The sequence below is a fragment of the Chiloscyllium plagiosum genome, chromosome 38 (genome assembly GCF_004010195.1).
Source record: "Chiloscyllium plagiosum isolate BGI_BamShark_2017 chromosome 38, ASM401019v2, whole genome shotgun sequence".
Classification (NCBI taxonomy): Eukaryota; Metazoa; Chordata; class Chondrichthyes; order Orectolobiformes; family Hemiscylliidae; genus Chiloscyllium; species Chiloscyllium plagiosum.
The window spans coordinates 6883991-6906678 of NC_057747.1; the positions used below are offsets into that span (position 1 = coordinate 6883991).

Here is a 22688-nt window from a genome sequence, read left to right on the forward strand (position 1 = left end):
TTGTGGTTGGAGGGTTCCCAGGCTGAAGATGAGGCGCTCTTCCTCTAACCGTCGTGTTGCCATGGTCTGGCGATGGAGGAGTCCAAGGACCTGCATGTCCTTGGTGGAGTGGGAGGGGGAGTTAAAGTGTTGGGCTACGGGGTGGTTGGGTTGGTTGGTCTGGGTGTCCCAGAGGTGTTCTCTGAAATGTTCCGCAAGTAGGCGGCCTGTCTCCCCAATATAGAGGAGGCCACATCGGGTGCAGCGGATGCAGTAAATGATGTGTGTGGAGGTGCAGGTGAATTTGTGGCGGATATGGAAGGATCCCTTGGGGCCTTGGAGGGAAGTAAGGGGGGAGGTGTGGGCGCAAGATTTGCATTTCTTGCGGTTGCAGGGGAAGGTGCCGGGAGTGGAGGTTGGATTGGTGGGGGGTGTGGACCTGGCGAGGGAGTCACGGAGGGAGTGGTCTTTTCGGAACGCTGATAGGGGAGGGGAGGGAAATATATCCCTGGTGGTGGGGTCCGCTTGGAGGTGGCGGAAATGATGACGGATGATACTGTAAGTACTGGTTGTCCTGGTTGGGTCCAAATTTTGTTGGTCTGAACTTAGTCCAGAGTCTGTGCAGGGTCAGTCGGTTCCGTAGGCAGGTGCTGAGGAAGGAGATGTGGCTGTGGTAGTGAGTCTGTTTGAGAACGTGGCTGAAGAGCTTCTGGGCAGAGGAGATGACCTGGGGTGTGCAGTGAGAGAGGGACTTACTGAGCTCCTTGTAGAGGGAGGAAGAGAGCTTCTTCAAGGAAGGCATCCTTGCAAGAGGATTCGCAGTAGGTTAAAATCTTCTAGGAGAAAGTGAGGACTGGAGATCAGAGCTAAAAATGTGTTTGACCCCGCATGAACTCTGGACTACGTTCAGACCAACAAAATTTGGACCCAACCAGGACAACTAGTACCTCCAACTCCTCGGCCCAGAAGCTCTTCAGCCACGTTCTCAAACAGGCTCGCTACCACAGCCACATCTCCTTCCTCAGCACCTGCCTACGGAACCGACTGACCCCGCACGGACTCTGGACTATATTCAGACCAATAAAATTTGGACCCAACCAGGACAACCAGTACCTACATCAATACATTTTTAGCTCTGATCTCCAGCATCTGCAGCCCTCACTTTCTCCTAGAAGATTTTAACCTACTGCGAATCCTCTTGCAAGAATGCCTTCCTTGAAGAAGCTCTCTTCCTCCCTCTACATGGATTTCAGTGAGTCCTTCTCTCACTGCACACCCCAGGTCATCTCCTCTGCCCAGAAGCTCTTCAGCCACGTTCTCAAACAGACTCACTACCACAGCCACATCTCCTTCCTCAGCACCTGCCTACGGAACCGACTGACCGTGCACAGACTCTGGACTACGTTCAGACCAACAAAATTTGGACGCAACCAGGACAACCAGTACCTACAATATCATCCATCGTCATTTCCGCCACCTCCAAACGGACCCCACCACCAGGGATATATTTCCCTCCCCTCCCCTATCAGCGTTCCGAAAAGACCACTCCATCTGTGATTCCCTCGTTAGGTCCACACCCCCCACCAACCCAACCTCCACTCCCAGCACCTTCCCCTGCAACCGCAAGAAATGCAAAACTTGCGTGAGTACTGACGAAAAATATTCAATTAGTGCTTCCCCTTTCTCCTCTGAATCCACGTACAACTTCTTACTACTGTCCTTGACTGGCCCTAATCTTATTCTAGTCATTGTTTTATCCCTTATATACCAATAGAAAGCTTTAGGGTTTTCCCTGATCCTATCCATCAACAACTTCTTATGTCCCCTCCTTGCTCATCTTAGCTCTGTCTTTAGGTCTTTCCTGGGTACCGTGTAAGTGGACGTAGGTTTGCTCACTGAGCTGGAAGGTTCATTTTCTGCTTTCTATTTATATTCTTGGGCTTCTTTGGGTTGGTGATGTCATTTTCAGCAATGCTTCGCCTGAGGCCCACTGAAGATGTTACCTAATAGGGTGACGCCACTCCGGCCTATCACCCTCACCTTAACCTCCTTCCACCTATCGCATTTCCAACGCCCCTCCCCCAAGTCCCTCCTCCCTACCTTTTATCTTAGCCTGCTTGGCACACTTTCCTCATTCCTGAAGAAGGGCTCATGCCCGAAACGTCGATTCTCCTGCTCCTTGGATGCTGCCTGACCTGCTGCGCTTTTCCAGCAACACATTTTCAGCTCTGATCTCCAGCATCTGCAGTCCTCAGTTTCTCCACTTGCAATGGTGCAAGGAAGTGACCCAACTTCTTCCTAGGGCAGCTAATAAATGTCACCCTTGTCATTGATGGTCTCATCCAACAGAGAATTAATAAGCAACTGCGTGCTCTGCACAACATTTTCACATAATAATGACTTACCAGTATTGTAAATGTATTTAGCAAATACATTACACTCCATTGCTGGCTGCTTCTTACTGACAGCCTGAAACTGCCAACAGCCGTCTAATCTGCAATGTTTTTGAACCAAACAACAAGCTCACTTAACGATACGCCTTCCAGTCTTAAAGAGATACACCTCTGTCTGAGCAGAATAATGCATTGTATACAACATCATTGGCATTACATTGAGCAGGCCCATGACAGGAATGACTCTGATGACCGGAATACTGCAGAGGCCAGCCTGATACCCAATGCCAGCCCCTCACAGCGCCAGGGATCCAGGTTCGATTCCAGCCTCGGGCGACTGTGTGGAGTTTGCACATTCTCCCCATGTTTGCGTTGGTGTACTTTGAGTGCTCCGGTTTCCTCCCACAGTCCAAGGATGTGCAGGTTAGGTGGATTGGCCATGCTAAATTGCCCATAGTGTCTAGGGATGTGCAGGTTAGGTACATTGTTCAGAGGAAATGTAGAGTAATAGGGTACGGGCATGGATCTGGGTAGGTTACTCTTCGGACAGTCAGTGTGGACTTGTTGGGCCAAATGGCCTGTTTCCACACTGTAGGGATTCTATGATAAACTGAAATTACAATTCAGATGGGAGCTCTGTCTTGTATTTTTAACAAGTACTGTTAACACATCACCTGATCAATCATTAAAAGCCTTTTGAGATGAGATGTTGCAGTGTCTATGTTAGACTCCGGGCTTAATGTTGTGCTAAACATGCCTTTTTAGAGAAAGACCACGAGACTCTGAATTTTCTCAAGTTTGTGCGTCCAGGAGGGGGCTTTGTTCCTAAATTTCCCATATTTGGCAAGATTGAGGTGAATGGCGAGAAAGAGCATCCTCTCTACACGTTTTTGAAGGTCAGTGTCATTGGGAAGTCACCCAATAAATTAGTAACGCTAATTATCATTGACCTTTCCATCTATATGTTATTTATACTCAGGGTCTTGTTGACATTCAGTGACTGTTATTAATGATCACCCTCAGCTGACTTGCTCTCTCCTTACATTAAAGCATGCATTAACAGTGGGCAGGATGTGAGTAGTTAGTCCATCAAGCCTGCCTCATGTTCATGTTGCCTGAAGAATTACAGAGATACTTCCTTCATCCCTGGAGTTCCCCCCACCCCGTCCAACTCCCTAAACTAAGAAGCCTTGATACAGAAGAAAAGAGAGAGACAGAAAAAAAGAGAGAGAGAGAGAGAGAGAAGCAATAAATTAGAAACAGAAAGCACAGTCCCATGCTGGAGTCTGATTTAACTATTACCCTTTGACTGCTGACATTGGCTCTTGGTTAAGCAATGCCTCCGATTTAAAATTCTCCTCCATGTTTTCAAACAGCTCCTTGCCTTTCCCCTCACTATCTTTGTTAACTCCTACTTGCACAACACACCTTGATATCTGAACTCCTCTCATTCTGAACCTATTGGGCATTCCTGACTTTAGCTGCTGCACCACTAGTAGCCATACCTTCGACTGCCTACATCCTATGTTCGGAATTCTCTCTCTAAACCTCTTCCCCCGCACTGAAGATGCTTCTTAAAATCTACCTCCTGGACCAAGCTGTTAGCCACCCGCCCTAATGTTGCCTCATGGTTTGGTTTGCTCCATAATATTCTTGTTGAGAATGACCCTTAGCTCACTAAAAGCTCTTTACAATCTCTTCTGGTCTTAATGATAAGTTTATGGCCATGTCCTTGCATTGTGTCTGAATGTCACTCCAAATGTGTATCTACTGAATGTCCATAAGACCATTAGAAATAGGAACAAGAGTAGGCCATTCAGCCCATCCAGCCACCCCCATCATTCAACAGGATCATGACTGATCTGACATTCCTCATGTCTCCTTTCCTGCCTTTTCACCCTTGATTCCCTGACTGATCAAGAATTTATTATCTCAGTCTTAAGTATACACAAGGACACTGTTCCACACCCCACCCCCAATAGCTCTTTGTAGCAAGGAGTTCCAAAGACACACAACTCATTGAGACAATCTTACATTGGTGCCCCTTTATTCTGAGAGGATGTCTCCTTGTCCTAGACTCTCTCATGAGGGGAAACATCTTCTCAGCATTTACCCTGTCAAGCCCTTTAAAGAATCCCATATGTTTCAATTAGACCACCTCTCATTCTTCGAATCCCCAGTGAGTAAAGTCTCAATCTACTTAATGTTTGACCATGAGGGTGTCATGCATATTATTCAGAAAGAGTGGGAATAAAGAGGTAAATCAGTGTCTAAATTTGCTTCATTGATGGACAATCTGAATGGACTGTCATTGCCATTACCCTGTGTCTGAGTCAGGCATGCTGGTGCTATTGTCACTCTATGACAGTGGTCTATGGTACATAGTGTTCAATGGTTTAATTGTTATGGGTTTGTTTGGTTAGTCTGGGGGCTGCGTTTATTATCAATACCACCACTAGATGGTAGTCATGATTTGGAGATGCCGGTGTTGCACTGGGGTGTACAAAGTTAAAAATCACACAACACCAGGTTATAGTCCAACCGTTTTAATTGGAAGCACACTAGCTTTCGGAGTGCCGCTCCTTCATCAGGCCAACCACCGGATGAAGGAGTGGTTCTCCAAAAGCTAGTGCTTCCAATTAAAACGGTTGGACTATAACCTGGTGTTGTGTGATTTTTAACCACTAGATGGCACAGTAACTACACATGTGCAGAAACACAGGTTAAAACAATGACTGCAGATGCTGGAAAAAATGGATTCGCAGTAGGGTTAAAGAAGAAGTTTTCCTCCTCTCTCTACAAGAATCTCAGGGAGTCTCTCTCCCACTGCAACTACTCTATGCTACTTTCTCCCCACCCCCACCCTCCTCTAGCTTATCTCTCCATGCTTCAGGCTCTCTGCCTTTATTCCTGATGAAAGGCTTTTGTCCGAAACGTCGATTTTGCCTGTCCTCGGATGCTGCCTGAACTGCTGTGCTCTTCCAGCACCACTGATCCAGAAACACAGGTCTGTCAGGGCCATGTCACTGTGAAGCAAAGGATTGGTAGCTGCCAGGATCAAATTTACATGTAAATGACGAATTGTAGTTGTCCCAGCAATGTTTTCAGTCGACACCATTTCCCATCTTTACAAGTTGTATTAATTCCTTTGAACATGCAGTGAGGAGAACGATGGGGGGGAAGGGGGTGCGGTATTAGAAGCTGAAATCTGTTCTTGTGTTTTGTTTCTGGTTTGCTATACAGTCCAGTCTGCCTGATCCACAAGGTCAGGCTGTGAGCTTGCTAGGTATGAACTGTTTTTTCTACATTATAGCTGAGACTCCAGTTCAAAAAATTGGCTGGAAAACATCTGGGTGAAGTTTGCGAAAAGTGCTTACAGCTATCCTTTCTGTAGTGATTGTAATGAGGTCAGTCAGCTGAACATTATAGAATATGAGTTCCCTAACTTGGGTTGTTAATCTGGTCCAATCAGGAAAGACTGGGCTAAATGTCAGTGTTATTGAGACTCCTGAATGCCTGACTCAGTGAGAGGCAGTGCTATTGTCAAAGGCTATGCATTTATGAATAAAGGGTGATTCATGATGGGATGCTGGCCTCTGAAGAGCTATTTCACTTTCCAGGTTTCATGTCCCTTTGTCAACCCTGTCATTGGTGACCAAACAAGGCTGCACTGGTCACCGTTGAAAGTGAGTGACGTTCGCTGGAACTTTGAGAAGTTCTTGGTTGATCTGAATGGGCGACCATATAAAAGGTAAGGCGCACACTGGTGTGAATGGGAAACTGAGGTATCTTCCACCAATTCCGCTCCACCTGAATCCACAGGCATCAATCAGGGTACTCTGCGAACTCCATTCTAAGTCGTCAATGGAAAGAAAAATCATGATTGGGAACTTATTGATGACTTTTAGAAAATAAGAACCTAAGAAACAGGAGCAAGAGTACACCATTCAGTCCATTACATCTATCCCACTGTTCAGTGTGTGAGCATGGCAGATCTCTCCCCAAACTTCACCGTCCCTACCATCTCCGTATTCCGTATTTCCCTTTAATGTACCAATTCCCTAAAAATGTGCCAATCCAATTCACTAAAGATCTTTAGACAGCATCTTCCAAACTACTACCATCTAGAAGGGCAAGGGCAGCAGATTAATGGGAACACCACCCCCTACAAGTTCCCCTAGCCATCTTGACTTGGAAATGTATCACCATTACTTCAGTGTCACTGGGTCAAAATCCTGGAAGTGCCTCCTGAAAAGCATTGTGATCCACCTACAGCATGTGGATGGCAGCAGATCTAGAAAACAGCTCACCATCACCTTCTCAAGGGCAACCAGGAACAGGCAATAAATATTCGCTCAGTACCACACTTATCCTATAAGTGAATCAAAGAAAATCTCAGCCCTGAACAGACTGATCATTTGAGCTCCCATAGCCCTCTCAAGTCGAGAATCCCAAAGTTTCACACTGCTTTGAATGAAAACTTTTCTCTTCATCTCAGTCCCGAATGACCAACTTCTCGCTCAAAGACTATCCTGGATTCCTCAGCCAGAGGAATCATTTCCAGCATCAATGCTGTCAAATCCCTCAAGAACCCCTCACACTGCTGCAAGATTGCCACTCGATCTTGCAAATTCAAGAGTATTGTTTTCTCAATCTCTCCACGGAAGACAGTTCGCTTGTGCCAGGAATCAGCCGGGTGAAAGCGAGGACTGCAGATGCTGGAGATTAGAGTCAAGAGTGTGGTGCTGGAAAAGCACAGCAAGTCAGGTAGCATCCGGGGAGCAGGAAAATCGACGTTTCAGGCATAAGCCCTTCATCAGGAATTCCTGATGTCGATTTTTCTGTTCCTCAGATTCTGCCTGACCTGCTGTGCTTTTCCAGCACCACACTCTCGACCAGGAATCAGCAGCATGACCCTTCACTGCACATTCTCTAAGGCAAATATCTTCTTCCTTGCAAAAGGAGACTAAAGCTGTACACAGTACTCCAGGCATATCTATACTTACAGTAACAATTCTTTCCTTTAAAACTGTAATGCCTTTGCAATGAAGGCTAACATGCTATTTGCCTCACTAATGAAATACTGTCCTCTGTGCCTTAACTTTCAGAATTATGTACAAGGTCACCCAGGTCCCTAACAAATTTCCAGCCTGTCACATTAAAAAAAGTCTTTTTTCTGTTTTTCTACCCAAAGTGAATAACATCATATTACTCCACATTGTATTCCCTCTGCCATGCTCTTGACCACTCCTTCCATCCCTTCACACCCACTGTATCCTCCCTACAACTTTCTTTTCTTTCTACCTAACTTTGTATTGTCAGCTAACTTGACTGCACAACATTACAGGCCTTCTCATTTTGGTCATTGCAGCTGGGTGTCACATCAGTATCATGACCATGCAGCATGGAGCGGTCAGACATTTGATTCCTGAGCTGTGCTGAGACAAACTCCTAAACTAGCCCCATGTTCCTGGGACAACAAAGGGTCACGATACAGACTTCACTGCAGGAGGTTGCACCAAGACACTCTAGTGCAGTACTGAGGCAGTGTTTCACTGGAGAAAGTCCTATCTTTCAGATGAGATACTAAGCGGTAAGGCCCCACCTTCCCTCTCATTTTTCCCTCCAATGGCACTACTTTGAAAAGCAGCAGAGTTTGGTGTGCTGACCAAAAGTATTTTATTTTCGTTATTATTTCACAGGATGTGGTCATGACTGGCAAGGCCAGAATTTGTTACTCATCCTTAAACAGCCTTGAACTGACCTGTATTTCTGAGGAAACCCATTACAGTGTATGCTGTGCACAAATTGATTGGCTCGCTTTCCATGTTGTATCTGTGATTGCACTTCGGAAGGATTTAATCGGCTTGAAAATGCTCAAAGATTATGAAAGGCGCTATATAAGTGCAAAAACCTTCTCTTCGATTGGGAAACAGCATTCAATATTTTGCTTCTACTCACTGTCCAGACTGATATCTCGAGAGTAGGCAGTTATCACATGATGACATAAAAGACATTTCCATTGTAGGCAATTTGTACAAAATAGGCCAGTCTCACCTTTGTTATTGATAGCCTCATTTCCCCGAACTTCATTGTTTAAGGAGAGAAGGTGAGATTGTGGAAATGTTACTGGAAGTGATCTGGAGGTCCACCATGCAGCTATTTAATGAATAAAATCAGCCATAAAGTGATAATTGATTTTTGTTAAATATTAATGTTCTTTAACTGCCCCCTGAAAAATGTTGCTTACTTCTGATTATGTTATGATGCACCTCACAGGAGAAGGTGATTCAGTTCCTTGAGCTTATGCACCATTCAAATAGATCACAGTGAGTTTGTATCTTATCACCATTTTGTTTGCACGATCCTTGCTATTCTTACCCCCAAATTTTTCATTCATCATTGCGGTCTCAACCCCCTTATTTTTGTGGGGAGGTGAGTTCTGAATTTCCAAAATCTCTGTGAGAGCAAGTGTGGCTTGGCATCACCCGGAGCGGCCTGGTTCAAAATCTAAGTTTCTGTCCTTTGTTCTGGACTCCCAGTCGCCAATCACCAGTCTGGTCTCTATTTGTAGGTACGACCTTGCTACACCATTCGACGTTATTGAAGATGATATTTTGATGCTGCAACACCAGAAGAGTTACGTTTAGATTACGTAAAGATAGAAATCCTTCATTAAAAGGACCTGTTTGAGACCAAGTCTAGAAACAGATGGAGACTAAATGAAGAAAGTTGAGGAAACGACTGAACCAGTGGGCTCAACTGTTCTGATCCAGGTTGAGGGAGCGGTGGAAGAGGGGTTGAAACACTCCGAATTTATATTATCCCGCCACAAAGTGCTCCCTTCATCAGTTTCCGGAAAGTTTTTGACACAATAAAAAGCATTTAAAAAATCATCAAGTCTGAAGTGAATTCGTGTGAAATTAGGAATAATCTGAATTTTAAGTATCACAAATGGAGTATATCCATCCATTGCCAACTGGCCCTGAATGAGGGAGCGAGCAAGACAATAAGTTTCCCTTCCCTCACAGTGACTGTCCAGTGTAGATCTTGGAATGAAGACATGGTACGGCTCCATTACAATGGCTCCAATAATCGATTGGACATTTGTGGAAGGAAAGGCTTTCCATTTTGTTGCTTTCGAGGGATGCCCAATTACAGAAGTGTTCAGAGTTGTGAAACTATATCCCACCAACAGAAGAAATATTTGTATTTAATTATTTTTTCCTCTTTGAAGTGTTTTCTTTGTCCTCTCCTAGAATCTTGGCAATTTGAGGGTTGAGCAAACAAGATCTGGTAGGGAGGCACTATTTGAGTGTCCAGTTCATTGAAGTTGATTCTGCTAGAGTATCATCCAAATGCTTGTGGAGCTGGCTTCAGAGTAGCATTTGTTCGCTGGTTCTCCCAATGAATCTGAAGACATTCCTAACATAATTCCTCTAGTGTTCATATGTGTCACTGATACATAATCCAGGCCACTCTGAAACTCCTCTTGAAGCACGTCAGCTTTGACATTAATGACCAGGAGGAGCCTGTTACTAATTGTTCCGAGTGGTGCCAACATGTCCATCAGGTTGCGCTGAGCTTGGATTTCAACTACCTTAATGTTGAGGCCGAGAATGAAAGTAATGAGTCCTGCCCTCTGGGTTCCACTGCCTTGCTCACATTCAACTGAGTTGTTGTGGGCCCTTCTCCAATATTGTGACCATTCCGTCTGGCCCCTCACTCTTTAGCCTGCTCACTTTTTTATTAGAAGACCTTTGATTGCAAATAGTAATTTCAAACTCAGGCCTTGCCATCCATTGGCCATTAAGGGAATTTCTTTATAAAAAGGCAAATTGGACAGTGGAATTCCATGAATTGAATTCCTTGTTTGATCTGAATCACTGGGTGGTGATGGAGGCAGGTACAAGGAATGGAAGGATATGAACCAAGGGATTAGTTTAATTTGGCATCATGTTCGGCACTGAAGGGCCCATTCCTGTGCTGTAGTGTTCTATACTCTATGAATGCGTCAAGTCCCAGCTCAATCAACAAGCTCAGCAAAGGCTGGGATTCAAACAATCTGAATGGTTTACCATCATACCAGTTGATTTTAACAATTAAAACAGCCAATATTAATCTTCAATATTTTATATCTTGGACAATTTACACACATATCATTAACAGAATTACAGCAAAACAGTGGGATTTAAAAAAATGTTGACTTGGAACATTTTGTACAGGAATTTAAATTATACATGTCAGGTATATACCAGACGTTAATTAAGATTATTATTGTTAGGCTTATGAAATGTAAGTGTGTGTGTGTGTGTGTGTTGGCGGGGGGGGGGGGGGGGTGGTTTGGTGGGAGCAGAAGGAAATAAAACAGTTTAGCTGAAGATTTTCCCAACACCCTGCTTTAAAATCACTGATCAAGGACACTCGCTGCTTGTGAATCCAATACTTTCTCCAGGAAATGCTTAAAACAAAAATCCCACAAAATATAAATGAAATGGTGTATACTTTGACCTTCCAATTCACCTGTGTTACTTCCAAAAATTGATCACTGTTTTTCACAAAGGGATAATAATTTTAAGGATAGTAACCATTGAGCACTGTCTAATGGGGGAATACTGAGGGTGCATCAGAATTGAAATGCGTCTGGTATAGGACGTTTCAGAGTCTTAGAATGAAGGGTTTGTCACTCAGCGAATTTCTTTATGTGGTTCCATGATGGAGTACACCAATCCCTTCTGAAGTTACAGACCAACATATAACAGTCATAGTTTTGAAAAATAAATCTTTTGATAAACTGCTCCTTTTGTGTTCTTGTCTGAGACTACATCCACATTGTTAAAAAAAAAATTGTTTTGCTCACAATCACGAAAATCATCAAGGCCAAAATACAGTCCCATGTTTGTCACTTACAGGGCAAAAACAAAAGGCCAGCAGCCATGCACAAAATCAGGGACTGTTAAATTTCACCCATAAAAAGCTTTCAAATGAGAAACCTTTGAAAGGCTAACTATCCACAGTTCACACCTGCTTCAGTATCAAGATATTTGTCATATGTGAGACAGTGAGAGATATTCTGTCATCCATTCTCTCTGTCTCTCCACCAACACTGCTAGCTTCTTTCACAAGGCAGGACCAACAGTAATTTGCTGGCGCAAAGGCAGTTAAAGTAAAAACGCTGTTGGTTTCTGACGAGATGGCAGATGGAAAATCTCAAAGTGCTTTTGTTGTGAGTCAGAAAGGAAACTGTCTAAGGCCACATACTAATTTAAAAGAAGAAAAGCTTTTCCATTTTGTTGCTGTCGAGGGATGTCCAATTACAGAAGTGTTCAGCCACAGAATGATTCAACCAGTCGTGTCTATAGCTCCTCACAGACAATCTGACAGGGCTGCAGTGAGGAAAGTATTTAATCCTGATCGATCTGATCAAGGAGCCCTCAGTGTGGCCCTATCAAGATGAGTCAGTAACATCACAAGCACACAAATGTCACAGGATGGGGGGCTCCACTTCCTTGTTTGGTGAGTTCCTGATCACAGCAGCTTTCTCCCACCTTGGCTGCTCTTTCTGTCTCATTTGCTCTCTTAGGTACTTAAAATACTGCCCTCAAAATCACCATGTGTCTGCAAGCTCAACAGTCTCAACACTTGGGACAAGTATTACTCCCTAGTTTTGCTCTTCCCATCTTCTCTACGTCTCCCTTAGCAAACCTCGTGGCAATTATAGATATCACTTCTTAACTTTTTTTTCCTACAGAGAGAAAAATTCTAGCTTGTTCAACCCTTCCCAATAGATAAAAATTCACAATTCTGCTATCAACCTCATGGATTACATAGAGAAGGAGGGAGGCATCAAAAGAAGAGTCACTCAACTCTAGTAGCTGATCCTCAGCAATGACATTGTAAGGAAGGAGAGAGATGGAATGGGGGAGTGGGACAGGGTCTGATTTTCTTCCACTGGGGACAGACCAAAACAAACCAAACCATAAGAAGCAAATTTAAGTAACACTTTTTAGTTTTAGATTTAAAAACGGTCTCAGCTGCACCCACTTGTTTACTTGGTTTCTGATTATGCAGTGGCTGATAAAAGATACACAAGAGCAGCCTTTCGTCTCCCTCCTGATGTCCCACCTAAGACAGAATTCCACACCCTGGATTCTTACTGTATTTCCAAGAGGTAGCACTCAGACTGTAGGTATGTCTAACTTAGCAGCAGATGATAAAAAAGTGATATTTAATATTCTTATTACACTACCAAGGTGCACTCTATTATTGACAAAGGCAGAAACAAATTCTCATTCCATCTCCTTCCTTGAGTAAAAGACATATATATAGTTAATGAGAAAAAAGGAGATTTAGATTTTAGAAATTCTCTCATTAATTCTATCATAACTAAGAGCATGAGTGCTTCAACAGACTGAGTAACTTGCTGGGATATACTGAGCAGTAAATGATGTGATGCCCTCTAGCAAGGTAGTTGAAAGGAACTTGAAATGAGTTACCTCTAGGCAAAGATGGGAAGTGAAGAAGGTTACTTTACATTTAATAGAACAACATAAGCGGTGTTTTTGGTTTTGAAAACATCTGGTCTGTTTGCTCCAAGTTGTTCTCTGAGCTGCTGAATGCAGTGTTCTTTGTGTTTTGATCAGATTTTCAGCATCTACAGTGTTTTGCTTTTTATTTGATTTTAAGATTGTTCAGATGGGAAGTTAAGCTGGGCTGTCTACGATTTAGGATTGACAGTTTACAGGCAGTTTGTTTTTTGATTTGAAGCTGACATTATGATACAGAATGTGATATTAAACCTCCACCAAGCCCTGTTATTGTCAGTTTTTGTATAAGGTCTCTTATTAAAACTGAAAACGCATTGTTACAAAGTGCTGCTCAGGGTCAGATAATAGAGTGGGGAGACAGTGGAGCGTGAAGAGGAGAGGGAGAGACAGAGAGAGGAAGGGAGAGTGAAAGACAGACAGACTAAAAAGAGACATACAGGTGGAGCGAGAGAGCGGACAGTGAAAGACGGAAAACATCTGAACATGTCGGAATGCTCCAAGACTAAATTATAGAAGTGCAACCAGGGGTTCCTAAAGTGATGTTGTTCATTATATTGTCCCTCATAATAGCAACAAGATTCATTTGGGTAACAGAATAACAATCAATACTGCAGCATTACATCACTAGGACACAGACTGGTAATCTACTTTGGATCACAAACACTTGCTGAATGTTGTGTAAAACATAAAAGTCTGGCTTTCAACCAGAGATTCATCTCCAAATTGTTGACAGCGTTTTAATTTGGGTGCTGTATGCCACTGCCACCTGTTAACATTTCAAACCAAGTATTCTAAGACACCAGTGTAAGTCACAGGCATTGATCATGAACTATGAGCTATTAAAATGAAAAGTAGCCAATTTTTAGGCTCAACTGTGGAAGAGCCTTCTCTTTTTTTTAAAGAGTCACAAAAGGAAACCAACAGCATTTAGCCCAAGACCATCATTCCAACAGAATCGGCACAAAGTGCTCATTTTAGTTTCGGTTTCAAAAAGAAACTTAAAACCATACAAATTGGTGGAATGTGGTCTACATACACACTCAGTGCTATAATGCATCTAGGGCAATGTGCCAATCAGTTGATATCAGACTTTAGTTTTCAGAATCTTCTGTCTGACAGGCACACAGATGGTGGATATAAAAATTCACTTCAACAATCAATGGCAGCCAACTTTGAACAAGAGGAAGAATTTCCTGCATCTGCATTCAGTCCAGGCATGTAATGCTCGTGTACAATTTGCTCGGCGCCATTTACTCCAAGAAAACGTCGACAGGATGACGGTTAATCATATCGGCCTTTTATCATCATGTTTAATAATGGCCCAACCTAGCCAGGAAGAAAATAAATAATTCGTTTTAGGATACCACCCAAATAAATGGGAACCTGCACAATATGCTGGAGTGATTGTACAAAGTATGATTATAATCACATCTGCACAATAACTTTGCAAGTTATGTACTCTGCATTGCAGTTAGTCTGTTTTCCAATCTTGTTCTGAGACTAATGGTGATATTTGCTACTTGTTCAGTTATTGATTAATGTAGCACTGTTCTATACTTGCTTGAGTGTCTTTTTAAGTTGGGAACATTCTTGCCCAAGTCAGAAGATCAGGGTTCAAGCTCCACTTCAGGATCTCAGGACAAGCTGAGCCTGAAACTCGACACAGTATTGAGGGAGCGATGCACTATGACAGGTGCTGTCTTTTAAATGAAAATGTGAAATCAGGACATTCGGAAGTTGTCATTTTTTCTATTTCAGGTAAACACGAGTTTCTTCTTGCTTCACTCACTGAGCAGGTAATTGTAACTGCAGATGTTTTCTGTTGAGAAGTTTCAGTGAATAGCTAAGACCCACAGCACGTGACACCACCAGAGTTAAAAATAGGAAAAGACAAAATAATTTGGAAAGAGCAATTATGTGAGGTCTGGTCTGAATGGATATGGCTTGGTGTCACATTTTGTTTTGTAATGTGTCCTTGAAACAGCTAGTGGGGTTTTACTGCAGTAAATGTAAACTGATGTTGTAGTCCAGAGGATTGGACGAACGAAACTTCAAATCCTACCACATTAGCTGGGAAATTGAAATTTAGTTCAGAAAATGAGCCTGGAATTAAAAAAACAAAGGATATCTTTAATGGAAACAATGTACTACTGGACTGATGGAAAAATTGACCTAGTTCACCAATGTCTTTTAAGTGAGGAAATTAGCTTGGTGGCCTATATATTTTGGCTTTGGTTGACTTTTAACTGCTCTCTGAAAAAAGCCCTACTCAAGACGACAACTCAACACTATCTTCAAGGAAAATTAGATATGGACAATAAATGCTGGCCTTACCAGTGACTCCCACACCCTGAAAATGAATAAAACCAATGGATATTTTCTGTTACAGCAGAATTTTGTTACTAAAGGCTACAAACCAGGTCACTTGGCTGTATTGCATCCCTACATTAGCTGTGTTTCATGCTGCCTACTACTAATTTGCATTGAGTTATTAAGGATATACATGGACTAGCTGGAAGTTGTCATCTAGTTTACCTCCTGTGGCTCCCCTAGAGCTTCTCCCAGCATTTTTTCTATATTCCTCATAATTGCGACCTTCTGATGGGATTTCAATGGATACTCAATCCTCTTTGGAGTTGGTGCACCCTTAAAATAAACAGGAACATTAATAGCAGCTTTGCTCCACTGCACTGCTGTTTGAAAATTAAATTTAGCATGCCTGTCAACATCGCAAATTCTTCAAAGTTCAAATATTACATGTACACTGCATTTGTGTGGATTTAACAGCAGAACATGTTAGAAAAACCTGACCCACATCTTATCTCCTGATGAAAATAAATTATTTCACTGATACGTTAAGTTTACAAATATAACATTTGAATGGCTTACACCAATCAATGTCTGATAGTTGGTTTCAACTGTTAGTCAACAGAGATTTTAACTGTCCTCTCCTCTTCTTCATTGTATTAAAAACAATAACAGTTTTTACTGGTATTCCTGCTTGAACAATTACAATGTATACTGATACAGTCTCTTCGATGCAATGGATCGAGGTGACAGCAGTCCCACCAAACTGGACAACAGAGAGGTGCTGGGAGAAGGATGATGTGACCAGCCCTGTAAAAGGCTGCAGCTGTGTTGAGAAAGGTGAGGAGGGCACAGTGACTTTGATGCAAGCTAATTTGGTAAGGGGCAGAACCTGATTGAAGGAATTCCTGGAAATATCAGTAAAGATTTGGAAGAGCATACATTATTCAAGAACTTGACTTGAAATGACTGAATGTAAGAATGTAAATTGATCTCTTGCGACACTTACCTTGTACCAGAAGTTGACAGTAATAGTGATTCCTCCATTAAGCAATGATTCAATATGATGCCACCTGTAATTAAATTAAATTATTACTATGGGGCACTGATCTAGAACAATGTTAAAGATTACCAGCAACATGTTGTTAGAGTTGGATAAATTATTATAATTAGCTGCCTGTTCATGTTGCATAAAACCAAGTTACTTGTCATTCTGATCAATTTTTATAAGTCAAGTTGCCAGGTAGTGACATGATCACAGCTGGACTCCAGAATGAGTCTGAGTCATTATCTTGTCAGATATACAGAAGTGCTGGATATACTTAAGCTGCATCTTTAAAAAATAATTCTAGATGTGAATGCATCTAATCTTTTTCACCCTTTAGCATAGCAAAATCACACAATCAAATTCTTGGGAACAGAGCAGCTGTTGAAGATCTTGCAGGCCTAAAGGAAGCAAGGGAATAATGGAAACTGATGTCATCACTACGGGTATATAAAATTCTGACCCAAATACACCAGAAATTGAAGCAAAAAAGTTTTTATTACACATGAGTATATTATTCCTGCCAGAATATGTGTTTCAGCTCTAATGTAATTAGTAGTTGTAGCTGCAGCAGCACCAGTTAAAGAATCAGTCCCTCACCCTGCTACTTTGCAGACTAACATGCTTTACCTAGTCACAGCCCATTTTTCAGTGGGCGGCACGGTGGCACAGTGGTTAGCACTGCTGCCTCACAGCGCCAGAGACCCGGGTTCAATTCCCACCTCAGGCGACTGACTGTGTGGAGTTTGCACGTTCTCCCTGTGTCTGCGTGGGTTTCCTCTGGGTGCTCCGGTTTCCTCCCACAGTCCAAAGATGTGCAGGTCAGGTGAATTGGCTATGCTAAATTGCCCGTAGTGTTAGGTAAGGGGTAAATGTAGGGGTATGGGTGGGTTGCGCTTCGGCAGGTCGTTGTGGACTTGTTGGGCCGAAGGGCCTGTTTCCACACTGTAATGTAATGTAATCTAATCTAATCTATCACTGCTGAGTGTTACTTAAAGAGTCCAAGCGACATACTTTTAAAAAATCCACATGCATTACCAAAATTCCTGTGACAGCCTGGAAACAGAAGTGAAAATTAAAATAACAAAACAAAAGCAACCATCAGAAAGCTGAATAATATTTTCCAACCAGTTTAAGCTCCTTCCAGGAGATCAGAACATGACTTGATCTGATAAAGATCAGTATTGAATGAAAGCTTCACTGCCTGAAGGACAGTCATGATGTGAGACTTTCATCTGATGTTCTACCTAGTTACTTAGGATGCAAGGGTCCATATGGAAATATTTCAACAAAAGCAGGGAGTTTCTCGGGGTACACTGGTTACCTCTCGAACAACATCAACAAAACAGATTAACTATTCACTTTATTTAAGTCTTGCCATGTACTAACTGGTTACCATATTGTAAGATTAGTAGGGAGAATGATGTTTTATGTTTGGTTTAGTTTATTTATATTCATTGATTAATCTAATAAATTATTCTGCTTAACTATAACCGGTGTAGATTTTATTCTTTAAAATCATTTGATTCTGCTTCAATTCACTTGAAGAAATTCACCATAGGATTGCAAGCAGAATGAAGGTGACACATTTTTTCTTTAAATTACAGGACAAATGCTAAAGGCCCCTGTGCATCTGATTTCCATTTCACAAGTTATCCTTACTGTGCCTGCCAACACTATTGTAGGGAAAATGTAAAGTCTTCCACATCAAAAACAGCTTACCCAACGTGTAGAGCAAATGTTTGATTTGATTTATTATATGTTGTTTCTGCTTCCCATTTGTGCCTGATACATTAAAGTATATTGTATATTGCTTTAATTTCCAATAATTAGCATACAATAATGAATTTCTTTTTGAACCAAAATCTGCTCAATAGTTTGTAAGAATGTTAACTTTAACGTTTACTTACCAGTACATAGGGATGTACAATACATCTCCAGGTCCAACCACTGTTTCATATCCAACAACGTTCCTAAAGTTAGGAAACCTTTCATAATCTGGATTTTCAAAATCCACCTAGATGGGTAACAAAAGAGAAAATCTAATTCAATTACCAAGGTTAAAAAGAGAGTTTCATGTGCATGGGTGAATGTTTGTTTTCTATTTGCACTGAAGTAAAAAACTAGGGGGCAAAGTTTTATGGTGACAGGAGGAAGACTTGAAAGAGACCTGAGGGGCAACTTTTTCACACAGAGAGTGTTCATGTATAGAATGAACTGCCAGAGGAAATGGTAGATGCAGATACAGTTAGAACATTTAAAATACATTTGGATAGGTACATGAATAGGAAAGGTTTAGAGGGATATGGGCAAGTGGGACTAGTTTACTTTCAGAAATTTGGATGGCATGGACTAGTTGGACCTAAGGGTCTGTTTCTGTGCTGTATGACTCTATGCATGAATGCAGTTATCTACCATCGAGGCAAGCCATTGAATGCTGCATTTGAATGCTGCACTAGGCTTTGGTTGGTCTTGCCCAAATAAAATAGCTTCCTTTCTTCTCTTGGTATCTCCTTGTTCAGGAAACATTCTGATGTGATTGAATGTGTGCACTACTCACAACCTTGTCTTTTCTGGCGCTGCTCAGTCTATTTGTCTGCTCTTCATCTCATTTTATTTTTCTTTGATGGCTATTTTCCTGTATGCTTATATTTCTTCCAGGTGTCCTAGAACTCAGATGTAAAGAACTGAGCAGATGTACAAAAAACAAATGAGATTGTCTGTACTTTTTCCATTTTTCAGCTTTCTTGTCAAAAAGCCAGTTAGGCTTTCTTGTATCAACAGTTGACTGCTTCTCTAGTCTTATAGAATATGGGAATTCTGAAAAAGAACTGAGTTGCATTAAGTCTTAAACTTGACCTCAGCAGAGTGTCACTGTTATTCATATTCCTCAATTGTTCCCATGCTTAGGATGAGCTCACAGTGCGGCACGGTGGCTCAGTGGTTAGCCCTGCTGCCTCACAGCACCAGGGGCTCAGGTTCAATTCCAACCTCAGGCGACTGTGTGGAGTTTGCACATTCTCCCCGTGTCCGCATGGGTTTCCTCTGGTGCTCTGGTTTCCTCCCACAGTCCAAAGATGTGCAGGAAGGATGAATTGGCCATGCTAAATTGCCCATAGTGTTCAGGGATATGTAAGTTAGGTGTATTAGTCAGGGGTAAATATAGGGTAATAGGATGTGGGAATGAGTCAGGGTGGGTTGCTCTTCGGAGGATCAGTGTGCACTTGTTGGGCCGAAGGGCCTGTTTCCACACTGTAGGGATTCTATGATTCAGCAATTCAGCATTGAATGAAAGGGCAGCTTTGTTGACTGAGAAAAGGATCCAAACTCCCTGAAATATGAAGTTAGAAGACTTTGACCTTTCTGATGAAAAATTAGTCTCTCAAAAATTGGTGTAAAGTGCAGATCAGCTAACCTTTCTACCTTGCTGCTGCTGCTGAGGAAAGCACAGGGGATAGGAATTTTAAGATTTCCCTGGCTATTCTCATGAACAAACAGGTTACATCAAATTAATTCAGCACTGCCCGTACAGTAGGAGTAGTGTGCAACCAGGGGATCTGGGTGAAAATCTTTAGAAAACAGAATAGCCATGCTTAGTGCAAGGAGTTCAGATTGTCCTCTTCCTATCAACTTATATTTACACACTGTCCATTTGGCCCATCGGGTCTGTAACACAGGAACATTCAGCAAACCCCACTTCTGGAATTTCTCTGTAAAAAACTGCAACTTTCTCCCCTTCGGTTGTCTATCCAATTCCCTTTCAAAATCTCTGAATAATAGGATGATATATGGGGAGATAACCAAAGGGGTAGATCTTAAGGATTATCTTAAAGGAAGAAGGAGCATTATAAAGAATTACAGCCATGAGGACTTGGGCAATTGCAGGGACACCACTAACATTAAAATAGGAGATGTTCTACAGTTGGAGGATTGTATATTTTTGGAGCTTTGTAGAACTGGGGCAGCCTATAGCAATATGGAGGGTACAGGCCATGCAGGAATTTATTGACAACTGTGGGAATATTAAAATTGAGGTACTCATTAACCAGCAATCAGTGAGCTTTGGTGATGGGTGAATGGAATGTAATGTGAGTTAATATATAAGGAACAGAGTTTTGCATGACCTCATTACTATACATTTGAGGCTGGCCCAGAGCATATTGCAGTAATCAAGTTTATAATTAACAAATGCCTGGAACTGAAGTTAGGGGGGGGTTGGGTGGGGGGGAAGGTGTGATATGGGTAATGTTATGCAGGTGGATAAAGGCTGTCTTACTGATGGTACAGGTATGTGATGATAAGTCATCTAAGAGGCAGATATGACACCAAGGCTGTGAACATGTCAATTCGCTCTCAGGTAGCTGCCAGGAAGAGAGATGGTATGGTGGCTGGAAAATGGATCTTGTGATTGAGGAAAGGAACTATCACCATTATCCCATAGGACAATGGGGCTGCTCTCTCATTACAGAGAGACAACTGATGGTGAGAGAAACCTGGTGGCTACCATGCCTCAGGTGAGGGCTAAGATTGAGTAGGTGGGATCTTCAGGGTATATGAAAACAATGGTTTTGTTTTACTCAATCTTTATTTGGGAGGAAGTCTCAGGACTGGATTTTAGACAAGGAACCTTACAATTTAAAGACAGTTGAAGGGTTGACAAAAATGGTGGGAAGATAGAAATGGTGTCCTCTGTGTACTTGGCTATACTGACACCATGCTTCAAAACATATCACCGAAGAACAGCATGTTCTATAAACCAAATGGTCAATTCCTGCTCCTATTCCTAATACTCCTATGTAAAGAATAACAGCTCACTTCGGAAAATTTAATGCCTACTTCACGCAATTACTTCCAATAGATTGATCAATTAGAAGATGTCTTACCTGGCTCTGTCTGTCACACGGATGATGGACTGGGTATGGATATAAACAATCAAACTGATCAGGTGGGAAGAGAATACAACGTTTGTAACCTTTAATTTGTGCAAAAAAGTTCTGCTGTTCATCATAGTGTGCTGGTGTGACATTCCCTGGAAAAAAGGAAAGAGAAATGCAATGGAGTAGTAACCTAAGTAAGTGGACAGAAAAAAAAAAGCACCAATTTCACCAGGAAGTACAATTGATGCTCACACTTTTAAATCCAAGTAGTTTACTTCAAATGATTTTTTTTTGTGTCAAGTAAACATCAGCAGCAAGCAAATCAACAATCGAACATTTTTTTGTATGAACTAAATTGTATGAATACAATAAAGGCAGACAGGTTTAAATGGCACAAATAAAGTTTGTAAATTCTTGATGCAGTGTGATCAGCCCATGGCATGGACATTTACGCAGAATTTTAGAGATGAAAGGCCTCAAACTCCTCAATTTGATGCTGCTATAGGGCAACTGTGGAGATCTTTCTAGAATTATAATTTTAATTAGGTTGAGCTTTGAATGGCCTTTGCTCACCTGTATTTCTCTAATGACCTAAGAAAAGGGAAACTCATTACTTCATTTGAAGAAGCAGTAGTAATCCAATAAAAAGGTTCCATTGTTGTTTATCTGCTCCTTATGCTTACTAGAGACAAAAAATATCATTTGAAATAAGCTAGATTAGATTTTTAGATTAGATTAGATTACTTTACAGTGTGGAAACAGGCCCTTCGGCCCAACAAGTCCACACCGACCCGCCGAAGCGTAACCCACCCATACCCCTACATTTACCCCTTACCTAATACTACGGGCAATTTAGCATGGCCAATTCACCTGACCTGCACATCTTTGGACTGTGGGAGGAAACCGGATCACCCGGAGGAAACCCACGCAGACACGGGGAGAACATGCAAACTCCACACAGTCAGTCGCCTGAGGCGGGAATTGAACCCGGGTCTCTGGCGCTGCGAGGCAGCAAGCTACTTGCAATTAAAGAGTTGGCATCAATTGTACTTCCCGGTGAAATTGTTATTGCATACTTTCCAGTCTGATGGAAGCTTTCCTTATTTTAGGGAATTTTGGAAAATGATCACCATCGCACCTAATACCTCATTAGCAACCTCACTCTTAAGACTCTAAGATAAAGTCCATCTTGCTTGGAAACTTGTCAGCCTGTGGCTTCATCAGTTTGCTTTGTACCATTTCCATCACAATTAAAATTTCATTAAGTTCCTCTCTCCCTCCCAGTTCCTGATTTACAGATGTTGCTAGAATGCTTTCTGTATCCTACAAGTTGAAGACAGAGACAAAATATTCTAAGTTTTCATCTGCCATTTCCTTCTTATCTAATAATAAACTCCCTATTCTTACTCTCTAGAGGACTATCACTTACTTTAGTTATTGTTCTCTTTAAATACCTGCAGAAATTCAATCTGTTTTTGCATATCTAATTAGTTTCCTCTCGTCCTTTAATTTCTTCCTCCTGATTAATCTTTTAGTCATT

The 22688-nt window shown here is 41.9% G+C and overlaps 2 protein-coding genes across 3 annotated transcripts in view; one reads left to right on the top strand and one right to left on the bottom strand.

The window, feature by feature from the left end:
- Window positions 1–9033, top strand: part of gpx9 (glutathione peroxidase 9) — a 16011-nt gene extending 6978 nt beyond the window's left edge. Inside the window, exons 3-5 of the mRNA XM_043678748.1 lie at window positions 3138–3268; window positions 5993–6123; window positions 8947–9033. Of these exons, the coding sequence (XP_043534683.1) occupies window positions 3138–3268; window positions 5993–6123; window positions 8947–9022 (338 nt within the window). The 3' untranslated portion in view covers window positions 9023–9033. The remainder of the gene's footprint in view (window positions 1–3137; window positions 3269–5992; window positions 6124–8946) is intronic.
- Window positions 9034–10489: 1456 nt separating this feature from the next.
- Window positions 10490–22688, bottom strand: part of hif1an (hypoxia inducible factor 1 subunit alpha inhibitor) — a 79441-nt gene continuing 67242 nt past the window's right edge. Inside the window, exons 4-8 of one of the 2 annotated variants that reach the window (XM_043678745.1) lie at window positions 21155–21300; window positions 18182–18288; window positions 16236–16299; window positions 15455–15565; window positions 10490–14245 (exon numbers count right to left, since the gene is read on the bottom strand). In XM_043678745.1, coding sequence (XP_043534680.1) covers window positions 14201–14245; window positions 15455–15565; window positions 16236–16299; window positions 18182–18288; window positions 21155–21300 — 473 coding nt within the window. In that variant the 3' untranslated portion in view covers window positions 10490–14200. The remainder of the gene's footprint in view (window positions 14246–15454; window positions 15566–16235; window positions 16300–18181; window positions 18289–21154; window positions 21301–22688) is intronic. The other variant, XM_043678746.1, reaches the window with a different exon arrangement.